The sequence below is a fragment of the Anopheles coustani genome, chromosome 3 (genome assembly GCF_943734705.1).
Source record: "Anopheles coustani chromosome 3, idAnoCousDA_361_x.2, whole genome shotgun sequence".
NCBI classification, from domain to species: domain Eukaryota; kingdom Metazoa; phylum Arthropoda; class Insecta; order Diptera; family Culicidae; genus Anopheles; species Anopheles coustani.
Window position 1 is genome coordinate 47,780,234 of NC_071288.1, and position 12,096 is coordinate 47,792,329.

Consider the following 12,096-nt stretch of genomic DNA (forward strand, 5'->3'; position numbering starts at 1 on the left):
GATCGCTGAAATCAAACTGTTGGGAGCCTGTGTGTGTATAGCGCCAATTGCCACTCACAGACGACACGCAATTGTCATCTTGTTGATGTGTGCACCGGCTTCCCGGAAAGCTCCCATGAGCACTCATCCTCTTTTTGCTCCTCGACCGTTGGCCAGGACGGTATCGTTTTAGCTAGACTAAGTTTTAACGTGTGTAATAATTTATTCATTGATGTTGTGTTTTAGATAATAAATTCCGAGCAACACCAAAGATACAAAAGTGGCGACGAGGTGAAGAACGAGAGTGCGATCTACAAAAATCTACAAAAAGCGAAAAATTATCTACGTCGAACACGGTACGATGAACCCCGCTGACCCCAACGGCGAATTGCCGCCATCGCAAAGCAGCCATGATCCAAGCACCGCGTGGATACACGAAATGTTTAAGCAGCAACAGTGTCTCCTAAACCAACAGCAGGAAGCATTTTTAAAGCAGCAGGAAATTTTTTTAACGCGGATGATGTCAGTTGTAAATGTGCGTGAATCGATAGTGCCGGAGTTTTTGATTGATTCGCTGGCGAAGCACGTAACGGAGTTTAGATATGATCCCGAGGAACGCGTCACCTTTGCTGCTTGGTACGGGCGGTTTGAAGATCTGTTCGAGAAGGATGCTGCCAAGCTACCCGAGGATGCTAAAGTGAGGTTGCTGTTGCGGAAACTCGGAGTGGCAGAACATGAGCGGTACAACAGTTATATATTGCCAAAAAAAGCTTGTGACTATGGGTTCGCGGAAACAGTTGTAAGGCTAAAAGCGCTTTTCGGAACGGCAGAATCCGATATAAGTCGACGATACAAATGCTTTCAGTTGCAAAAAACACGTACCGAAGATTACGTTACGTTTGCGTGTAGGGTAAATAAGGCCACCGTAGAAGCGGAATTGGCAGGACTCAGCGAAGAAACATTGAAGTGTTTGCTTTTTGTATGCGGTCTGAAAGACGAGCAAAACGCTGATGTGCGCGTACGACTGCTGAGCCGCATGGAAGAGAAAGAAGATATAAGCCTAACGCAACTAACTGATGTATGCCAAAAACTGGTCAATCTGAAGCATGATACCGCACTGATCGAGGGAGAGCGAATTGTCCAAATGGTTAGAGAGTGCAATAGTTCCAAAACAAAGTGGCAAGCTAATAACAACCAACAGCACCGTTCCGGAAAAGGCAAAGTGTCTTGTTTTTTGTGTGGAGAAGGCCACTGGGCTAGAAAATGCACCTTTAAAAACCATAAATGCAGTAAGTGCAATAAGTTTGGACACAAAGAAGGTTTTTGCGATGCTGCGTCTCGTTGGACAAATAAGAAGAAGCAAAAACGCACCGTACGAATTGTATCGGTAAACGCAGTCCGAAGCGGACGTGGATGCGTGAATGTGACTGTTAACGGAATACCGATAAAAATGATGCTTGATACTGGTGCCGATATCACCCTCATCTCACGCAAACTATGGCAGCATATTGGTGAACCGGTCCTGACTCCTTCAGATATTAAGGCGAGAACTGCATCTGGTGACTTTCTGCACATCGTAGGTGAATTTGTAGGTTCCATGATCGTAGCGGAAAAATGCATGGAGTGCATTATTCGTGTGACATCGGCCGAATTGTCACTTTTTGGAAGAGATGCCATGGATCTGTTCAGCTTGTGGGATGTGCCGTTGACTTCAGTATGCAACCGCGTTGGTTTGGATGAACCGTGTAGTGCAAAGCTACAGCTGGAGTTTCCTAAGCTCTTTTCAGGTGAGCTGGGTTGCTGCACGAAGATAAAAATTCAGTTGAAGCTGAAAGATGGAGCAACGCCTGTTTTTCGTCCCAAACGCCCTGTGGCCTACGCTATGTTTCAAGCAGTGGACAACGAGCTTGAAAGGCTGGAAAAAGATGGAATAATTTCGAAGGTGGATTATTCAGAATGGGCAGCGCCGATCGTTGTTGTGCGAAAAGCAAACGGGACGATGCGAATATGCGGTGATTACTCTACAGGACTGAATAACATGCTGCAACCTCATCAATACCCACTACCTCTTCCGCAAGACATTTTCGCAAGTCTGGCTACGTGTACGGTCTTCAGCCAGATTGATCTATCCGATGCGTTTCTCCAAGTAGAGGTGGAAGAGTCTTGCAGAACGCTGCTTAGCGTAAACACTCATCGAGGGTTGTACGTGTACAACAGGCTTCCGCCAGGCGTGAAAACTGCACCGGGAGCTTTTCAGCAGCTGATGGAGGTAATGCTAGCAGGTCTCGATGGTGTTGCTGTATATTTGGACGACATTGTGGTTGGAGGACCAAATGAAGAGGCCCATATGAGAAACCTTCGGTCTGTGCTCAGACGTATAAAGGAATACGGCTTCACCATACGACTGGATAAATGCTCGTTCCAAAAGAAGCAAATAAAATACTTGGGTCATTTGCTTGATTCGAAGGGACTTCGACCGGATCCTGCTAGGATAGATGCTATAATGAAGCTGCAAGTTCCAACCGATGTAACAGGAGTGAGATCATTCCTGGGCGCAGTAAACTATTACGGCAAATTTGTGCGAAACATCAGCATGCTGCGTCATCCACTAGATAATCTTTTGAAAGAGGGAGCTGCGTTTACGTGGACAAGGCAGTGCCAGGATGCTTTCGATCAATTTAAGGCAATACTCTCTTCAGATTTGCTGCTAACTCATTACGACCCACGTCAAGAAATCATCGTCGCGGCGGATGCTTCTTCCTTTGCACTAGGAGCGACTATTAGTCATCGGTTTAAAGACGGGTCGATAAAGGTAGTGCAGCATGCATCACGTACGTTGTCTAAGACAGAACAAAGGTATAGTCAGCCAGATCGAGAAGGGTTAGCGATTATATTTGCGGTTACCAAATTCCATAAGATGATATACGGAAGGCATTTCCGATTACAAACAGATCACAAACCACTGTTACGAATCTTTGGATCTAAAGCAGGTATCCCGGTATATACAGCTAACCGATTGCAACGTTACGCCTTAACCTTGCTGCTATACGATTTCGATTTGGAGTATGTACCTTCAGACAAGTTCGGTAATGCCGATGTTCTGTCCCGACTGATTGCCAAGCATGAAAAACCTGAGGATGAGTACGTGATTGCTAGCATTGAAATGGAGAAAGACCTTCGAGCAGTTGTAAACAATGTGAGTAATGTCATGCTGTTAACTTTTGCTGATGTTGAACGCGAGATGAAAAATGATGCTGAACTACGGAAGGTGTTCAATTTTACAAAGTCTGGCTGGCCACAAGCATCGGTAATGGATCGAAATTGTTCAAAGTTCTATAGTAGGCGCGAGTCGTTGACTACTTTTGGAGAATGCCTTCTTTTTGGGGAAAGATTGGTAATACCTTCGTCGCAGCGAAACAAATGCTTACAGCAACTACATGTTGGTCACCCGGGAATAGAGCGGATGAAAGCGCTAGCACGTAGCTATGTGTATTGGCCCGGATTGGATGCTGACATTGAAGGTCTTGTTAAATCGTGTCAGCAGTGCGCATCGGCAGCAAAGTCACCTGCGTCTAGTTTACCAATCTCGTGGACAACAGCCAACGCACCGTGGCAGCGGGTGCATGTAGATTATGCCGGTCCTATAGATGGTGACTATTACCTATTAGTTGTTGATGCCTTTTCAAAGTGGCCGGAAATCATCTCTACAAGAAGTATATCTGCGAAAACCACTGTCCGTATGCTCTATAATATTTTTACACGATTTGGTATGCCAACTGATATTGTAAGCGATAATGGCACTCAATTTGCAAGCGCAGACTTTGCAGAGTTCTGTAACATCAACGGCATAGAGCATATTCGTACTGCACCTTTTCACCCGCAGTCAAACGGACAGGCTGAAAGGTTCGTAGATACATTTAAAAGAGCACTGAAAAAGATAAAGACGGGGGAAAGCACTGTATCAGAGGCGATAGACACGTTTTTGTTGACATACAGGAATACACCGAGTAAGCTTTTGAACCAGAAAACACCTGCAGAGATAATGTTCAATCGGAAGCTGCGTACTTGTTTGGAGCTGCTACGACCGACAAAAAGCTTACAACCTGTAACAAACGATGCTGTTACGTCACCTCCAAGGAAATTTGAGATCAACGATTTAGTATACGCCAAACAATATCGTCGAAATAATTGGAGGTGGGTTCCTGGTGTGATAATCAGATGCATAGGTAAAGTCATGTACGAGGTAATGATCGACCAAGGCAGAAAAATACGTTCGCATGTAAACCAACTGCGGACACGAGTGGATGGAAACGTCACCAGTAAGGTTGCTGCTAAACTGGATGAAACTTCAAAGAGGTCGCTGCCTTTGGACGTGTTGTTGAGCGCATGGGACATGGTTGAGCGAGTCCATGGCCCATATTCTAGTCCAATTACTAGTCATCAACAGGAAGTGGAAACCAAAGATTGTATGTCTTCACCGTCTTCCTCCACATCATCGCCGTCGTCGTCATCATCATCGTCATCGTCATCGTCATCGCCATCGTCATCGTCATCGTTGTCGTCGAAGCAGCTGTCCCCGGAAACGTTCCTGTCCCCGACCTCGCCAGGGTTTGAAACTGCAGATGGTGATACGCCGTCGCCTGTACCACCTCCACGTCGGTCTTCGCGAGTTCGAAGACAACCTCAATGGATGGCGCCGTACAGGCGATATTAAAGAAGGAGGGATGTTGGGAGCCTGTGTGTGTATAGCGCCAATTGCCACTCACAGACGACACGCAATTGTCATCTTGTTGATGTGTGCACCGGCTTCCCGGAAAGCTCCCATGAGCACTCATCCTCTTTTTGCTCCTCGACCGTTGGCCAGGACGGTATCGTTTTAGCTAGACTAAGTTTTAACGTGTGTAATAATTTATTCATTGATGTTGTGTTTTAGATAATAAATTCCGAGCAACACCAAAGATACAAAACAAACCAATGAAACATAACTACAGCACATTAGAGTAGTTCCCGACCAACATGGATCACGGTCTCCACAGTTATTCTTTGACCTGTTTTATATTTGACTTTGAATTTAAAATTTTGAAGCTAAAAATTGGATTTGTTATTATGTAATTTGTCAACAACACAAAAAATAACTGAACTGCTCTGTTCTGGTAGCATACTTTAATATTTTGCAGCCGTTTTGCATAGAATTTCAGGTATCTTCAGGTGTTTTTTCTCTTTCTCAATTTTTTTTGCGTATCGATCGTTTCGCTGACTTCGTATGTACAATTTTTACGGCCACACTACTGACTCAATCCAGCTGAGATATGGAGCCACTCTAGTATAGATTGCCGGTGTGGAACTGCCGCAGGCCTTTCCAAACGATGTTACGCCGATGATGTAGAAAATGCACCGGTTTTCTTCGTGCGTAATCTGCAGCGGTCCGCCGGAGTCTCCCTGACACGTGTCCTTACCACCAGCCAGATCACCAACACACAGTTGCGTGTCTTTAATCCCTTGCCGTACGAAACGGTTGGCTGTGTACTGTTCGGCGCACAGAGCGTTGTCGTAGATGTTCAGTGCCACTTTACGCAGGTCGTCCGACTTCATACCGAAACCTTCTACTAGCCCGAATCCAGTCGCAATCGCCGTCCGCACGTTAATGAAGTCCGAGTCATAAAGGCAAGCGGGACGGATAAAGTTAGTAAAGACGACGCGCGATCGGAGTTGAATTAGAGCCAGATCGTTATATTTGCCTACGCTACGACGATACTGTGGGTACAGGATGAATCGCAGGATATCGTAGTCCTCCGGTTCGGCTCCGTCGTCCGTACGCACAAGGTTTTGATCACCGAGACGCACGATCGACGGCAAGGCACTGACAGAAAACAGAAAAAGTTATCACATTCATTCTGTAAGTAAATATGTTCAAATCCTACCTTTTATAAAAGCAGTGGGCAGCCGTTAAGACGTACAAGTCGCTGATCAGCGATCCTCCACAGTCGAACGAGTACCCTCCGGTCGGTTTAGGCCACCCAATCGCTGCCATATGAGGAAACTCCCCGGGTTTCGTTACTTTTCCTCCAACGATCAATTTAGCCACCGTTACACATTTCGGTACATCAATGTTGACCAGTTCCGAATACAGCGTTAGCGGTCTGATGGCCACACGTTCCGTAGTCAGTTTCTTATACTCGTTGCACACTAGAAAAAATTACCACGGTTAACGGATGAAATGCAAACCTACATTGAAGGATCTACTGTTACTCACTTTGGACACTTTTTCGTGTCCCCAAATCACGGTTAGTTGATTCGAATGGAACCCTCTGTGGGAAGTTTTTAGTTCGGATTTGCTGTGATTGAGGGCAACACACGATCGCTTCCTGCGCGGAGTAACTGCATACTGGGAACCTCGAGCCCCGTATACATTTCGAGAACGGCGTGCAGACGCCTTGCTCCCACAGGATGGTACATGATTCACCCTCTGTAATGTGGGAAAAAATGTTAGAACATATTGATTTAAATGCTAAACGAAAGCAAAAATAGCATAACTATTCATCATAGCTGAGATTTTGATGATTGATAATTAATTGATCTGATAAAAAGTTTCAATTCTTCTCTGACTTTATGCTGCAAGAGTATTGTCAACTAGTGGCATGGAAATAGGTTTAAATTATCTAACCATTTTATTCCACTAGTACACCTCGTTTGAACGTTGAGAATGATGATGGTCGGTTGTTTATCAATTACCAGAATTTATTATCAACAAACTAACTCGAGCTAACCCCAATGCATTATTAGATTCATATTTGTCTTTAAACCTGCGAATATATTGTACCTTGCAACGCAATGCAACGATCGACGATGACGGAACACACAACCAAGAAGGCGATCCACCGCATGGACAACATTCGATTGGAATTTAAAGGCACCATCTAGCTACGGAAACCACTTGCACGGAAACGATGGCGACAGGTAGAAAAATGCCAGAACACAGAGTCCTAACTTCCGTTCAGGAGCCTATAAAGCCTGTTCTCATGCGTATCTCTGCCGGGTCGAGCAAGCACTGATCTCCCGGATGGAGATCAACGGCGCTATATGCGATTGCTTTGCCTTAAGATTACCTTGCCATCAAACGGGTTTTTTCGTATCTTCCTGTGTTGGATCTTGGACGTTGCGTCCCACGCTGAAGAATTTGTATCCCCAAGATGAACGCCGGTTAGTCGTGGAAAATTGAATACAACGCGAAAAAGAATAGAATGTTAATAGTGCGATGGGTAGCGATATTATATAGCATACTGAATTTAAATGGATTCAAAAATTCAATAAGATCGCGCAAGATCCATCTAGGCACTTGTTCTGCCAATGTCTTTGGTCAGATTAATGTATTTGATGCAAAAGTGGATACACATTCTCATTTAAATGATATGGTAAACCAATTAGCGTGATACGTATGAAAATTAAATTAAATACGACTGAATCTGATCAAAGTCTGTGCTGAGGCTGATTTTCATGCTTCTCAAGATTTTCATAAGTACAAACAACAATACCGTCTGTGTGTCATCTTTTGACCCAATTGGCAATAACAAAATATGAAATATCATCAAAAATTTAAGGAGATCTCTTATTTATTCTAGAGCAAAATGTTTGCCAATGTTTTTAAGCAGGTAAGTCTGCGATTGAATTTCCATTTGTGGCCATTATAGTCTCCATACGCTTTCGGAATGCACTGTAGGTCCTAAAAATATAACTTGAATTGCCATTTCCCTCCAAATACTGGTCTATGTTTTCCGAAGGCTTGTCGTACTTGGGTGGCGTTTAGAGTAAGCCTTGACCTTCATAAAGCGCCATTTTGGGTAACCCGGAATCCAGGATGGCAACCATCTATCTTTTGACCAGAGCATAAGATGTTCCTGCAACCAGTTTTTGATGCTTTTCGAGGTATGGGACGGAGCTCAATCTTGTTGAAATACAACTTTTTGCTTCTAACCGCAGTGTTCATTTATCCACCGAAAGACATACTTTTTTTAAATTTCAATGTGGTCCTCCGTGGTGTCTTTTTATGTTCATGTGGAATGAACAACGGATCAATTCACATACATTGCAAACACCATGACAATAGCAGGTTCGATAGAGATTTTTACACTTGTCGTACACGTTTTTTATTACAAGAAAACTAATATAGTGGACGGTTCTAGAATAAAATACTGGAACGATTGTTTACCCGCTTTTGTCAGTAAAAAGTGTGACGAAATTTTTTCTTCTTAAAAATTTCAAAATTTGCTTATTCCGTTCAACCCGTAGCTCCTTGATGCGGTTGGTTATGGGAGAATCTTTTATCGAGCTCTTTACTTCGCCCCACAATCTTGCTATATGATCTTCCTTACCGTAAAGTCATTGACACCGAGTTCTTTTATGTTTCTCAGCTTGCCAAGCCAAGGATTTGTAGGCCCATGTCGAACGGGAGCCATATTAGTACAATACGACTTAATGGTACATAATATTTTAAATTCATTTTGTATGGGAGATTCCTTTTTTCTGTACTTCAGACCATATATCTATTTAAATGAATGTCGGATCGATTTGAAATTTTTAGAGGGTGTTTTCTAAAATATTGAATAATTTTTTTAAATTTTAAAAATTCATTAAGTACATTAATTTGCTGTTCCAAAAAATTTCGCTCTTCAAATCTTCAACTATCTACCTATGGAGTTCATACATTTCATATAGATGTTGGCTTTTTCAATATTTTAGTACTGATATCTTTGGTCGTCAACTACATAAAATATTGTACAAACTAATGCACTTTCAGTAGCATCATGTAATCGTAGTCTTCTGTTGCACTTGAACTGGCAACACTGCTTTGTCCGCTACTTTATTCTTTTTCCATCAGAATTGTTGTTCCTAGTAATTCTGTTTCTGATTGTAAGTTTTTCATAAACTCAATAACTCTCACACACAATCACAGTCATAGTCGAATAAAAGCGGATGAATAAACCTGTTTGTGGCGCACATTTTCTGAACAAAATTATGTTTAGCATATTTGTATTTAATATTAGATTGAGATTTTAAGACCTAACCGTAAGGTATAATTGCTTAAATTAAAGAATTCATGTTTCTGAATGAAACAATCCTATTTGAACATTTAACATTTGTACAGCATTTTTGAAAAAAAAACTTGAATAAATTTCTGAAAATTTTAAGTAATTCAGTTTCCAAGACCAAAGATATGCATACTGAAATACGGAAAATGAAAACTTCTATGTAAAATATAATTACTACATAGTTTTGGGTTGTACATGAGTAGGGTGAAATTTTTTGGAATATCAAATTAATATACTTAATGAATTTTTAAAATTATAAAAATGCAATATTTAGGAAGACACCCTAAAGTATCTGCAACGAAAATTTCAAATAGATCCGAAATGTAGATAAAAAGTATTTGGCCTGAAGTACAGAAAAACGGAGTCTTCCATACAAAATGTATGGGCTACCCGGGGAGCCCGATTGAACGTTAACCTAGGTAACTTTAGGCAGCGCTCTGCACGACAAAATCAAACTGTTTTGTTCTGTGTCGTGTTTGTCGGACATGTTCGATGCAGGTTGACAGAGCACCTCCATACGATTGCTTGGGTTTGATCGTTTTTTTTTGTCGTGTTTGTCGTGTTTGTCTTGTTCGATAGCTGACAGAGCGCTGCCTTAGTTGATCCGGTGAGCTTTAAACTAGAAATAGACTATTTAACCATCAGATCTACTACCGCCTACCTGGGTAAGTTTTACCCTTTTATTTGCAATGTTGCAACTTTTACCAAGTTGCAAAACATAAACAAAGCACAGATGACGATTGGCCCGAATATCGACGATACACTAGAGACCAGCGATTACGTTTCGTTTACCGTGCCCTTTAGAAAACATTCTTAAGTATCATCACTGAAAATTTCAACTCACTACAGCATCTAGAACAAAATATATAGGCTTTGAAGCACAGCAAAATGCAAACTCCCATACAATACGTATGGCTTACCGGGGTAGGTGGTCGTATGTTAACGTGGGTATTTTTGGTCGTAGACCTGAAGGTTAAACGGCTTTCCAAAAATATTTTTGATTTTCAAACTCGTCTACGCACCAGGATTCAATTCTCTCACTCCGGGAACCTTGACATCCTGCAAAGAAAATCGTAAACAAAATAAACCAAGGTATTTAGAAGCTCGGCTGTCAACATCGTTCCCCACAACAACTAGACCGGCTTTGTAATCAACACTAAACTGTTTTCTGCTTCCTTTGCATCGTTATCTCTGTAAATTAATTGTTCCTAGGCTAATGTGGAAGATAGTTCTAAGTTTAAGCATAAGTATTTGATTTAAAGTGTGTCAACGCTTGGACAGTTGTGTTTTTAAGGTAATTTATATCCCAAATGTAGAGCGTAGGTTCCTACTTAAGCCCGCGTCAGCGTTTATTAAAAAACTGTGAAATCCGTCCAGACTTTTGTTTGCAACAATCCTCAATTAGGTAAGATACCATACCAGATACTGTAGGCCGTGTTAGTGCTGAAAAATAATGCACATATAATCTGCAAAATAATTTAACTAGCTGTACACAAATCTATAAACATTCCTGTACTTACATGATTGTTGTGTTTTCACTTTTTTTTTATACGCATGATTTCAGCCAACTAAACAACAACAGCATTCCCTCGAAAATTCTGAGCGCAATACAATTTTTGCACGGCAATGGCCAATCCAGATGATGAGTGTGTATTATAGGTAAAGTCAATTAAAAATTTTGCCTAACAATTCTCTTTTCCATCTGACCAACAGCGAATCTATAAATGATTTAAGTCAGGACTTGTTAGCAGGAACTGGATATTCGGTAAGGATTGTTTCCCTGTGCGGATGTGCGTACCAATCTTGTATTTAGCAACTTGTGTGATGTATTGTATCTCATTTTTAACCCAGCAAATTCAACTAGATAGTCAAATGCTCGTGGACAACATTCTGGAATTCGTTACTCATGTGAATGGCGATGACACCGTACCACCGACGTATACTCAGGAGTCGCAGAATGCGAACGAGACCACTGACTTACCTATCGATCCGACCGGAAAGTATCCCTCCACGGAAGAGTACCACCACCCTGGCGTGCCCTTTCTGGTGGTGTTACCCAACACCGAAGGGTCCGGGTTCGTATATTCGGAAAATCTTCAAAAACTGTTCCTCAAATTGGACAGCGTTTGCGCGTTCGAAGCGAAACATAACGTGCCTGGTGGGCGCAACTTTTATCTGCGTGCCATGCTGGTATCGGTTGTGCCGGAATCGCAGCACGAGCCAGTCTTGCGCTGCCGCAATCATCAGGCAACCGACGAAGGCAAGGAGTTCGAGAACATCAAAGAGCACGTTGTCCGGTGCAAAAACGAGCAGCACGAATACGTTGGCCGAGGTACGGGAGCGTTCTTCGAGGACCGGTACGCCGTCCGGGTGCCGCTTGGTGCGGATACCGTGGGTACCAAACTAACGCTGCAGTTCACCTGCCAAAACACTTGCTTCAATACTGGGCTGAGGAAAACGGCACTAGTCTTCACCCTAGAGGACGAAGTGGGACATGTTTGGGGGCGGCAAATAAAGCACATTAAAATCTGCACTAACTACCGGCGCGATATGCTGAACGAAGAGAAAGCGAAACTGGTGGGAAATGTGCCAGCCGTTTTAGGATCGAAAACTTCTCAGCACGCCGGACGGCCACGAAAAAGACGCATGCACGATTTTACAGCAGGACCGTCAGGCAGTCGACGGCCAGCTCGTACACAGAATCTAATGATTGAACGACATGAGATTCGATTGGTAATGCCGAGCGTACGGATGGCGAAACGGGTGCTGGATAATGCGATTGGGATGATCTCCGCAGCGGTTTTGCGCGTAGAAGACGAGCACACCAAGGCGGAGCTGATGCATTATGTCGATACAATTCGAAAGGAGCGCCAAAATCTGACAATATCCAATAGCCAGTGCAGTGCCGATAGCGAGCTGCTTTGAATTGATTATAGAGCAGTCCAATCGTGGGTAAAACTTTTTAAAATTGACAATTTTTAAAAGCTATTGAACTAAGATACGCCACTGCTTAATGCTGGTTGTTTACTGC

At 42.8% G+C, this 12,096-nt stretch overlaps 3 protein-coding genes across 3 annotated transcripts; 2 read left to right on the plus strand and 1 right to left on the minus strand.

The window, feature by feature from the left end:
• The first annotated feature begins 1,429 nt into the window (after nucleotides 1-1,429).
• Nucleotides 1,430-3,990, plus strand: LOC131262194 (uncharacterized protein K02A2.6-like). Its single transcript, XM_058264145.1, has 3 exons — nucleotides 1,430-2,810; nucleotides 2,931-3,175; nucleotides 3,976-3,990. Exons 1-3 carry the CDS (start codon nucleotides 1,430-1,432, stop codon nucleotides 3,988-3,990), a joined length of 1,641 nt encoding a protein of 546 aa, XP_058120128.1.
• A 1,263-nt stretch (nucleotides 3,991-5,253) lies between these two features.
• LOC131262203 (serine protease snake-like) lies at nucleotides 5,254-6,390 on the minus strand. The gene is given in 3 exon segments (XM_058264157.1): nucleotides 5,254-5,830; nucleotides 5,892-6,165; nucleotides 6,366-6,390. Coding segments are annotated over 3 exon segments (876 nt in total).
• Nucleotides 6,391-10,350: 3,960 nt separating this feature from the next.
• LOC131259514 (uncharacterized) lies at nucleotides 10,351-12,026 on the plus strand. The gene is made up of 4 exons (XM_058261019.1): nucleotides 10,351-10,470; nucleotides 10,630-10,711; nucleotides 10,779-10,830; nucleotides 10,917-12,026. Exons 2-4 carry the CDS (start codon nucleotides 10,692-10,694, stop codon nucleotides 11,988-11,990), a joined length of 1,146 nt encoding a protein of 381 aa, XP_058117002.1. The 5' UTR covers nucleotides 10,351-10,470; nucleotides 10,630-10,691; the 3' UTR covers nucleotides 11,991-12,026.
• The last annotated feature ends 70 nt before the right edge of the window (nucleotides 12,027-12,096 follow it).

Coding starts and splice junctions, on each gene's coding strand:
- LOC131262194 (XM_058264145.1), top strand. CDS start 1,430: ATGATGCTTGATACTGGTGCCGATATCACCCTCATCTCACGCAAACTA. Junction 2,811..2,930: donor GGTAGTGCAGCATGCATCAC/GTACGTTGTCTA, acceptor GATTACAAACAG/ATCACAAACCACTGTTACGA.
- LOC131259514 (XM_058261019.1), top strand. CDS start 10,692: ATGGCCAATCCAGATGATGA. Junction 10,712..10,778: donor ATGGCCAATCCAGATGATGA/GTGTGTATTATA, acceptor TCTGACCAACAG/CGAATCTATAAATGATTTAA. Junction 10,831..10,916: donor TAGCAGGAACTGGATATTCG/GTAAGGATTGTT, acceptor TTTTTAACCCAG/CAAATTCAACTAGATAGTCA.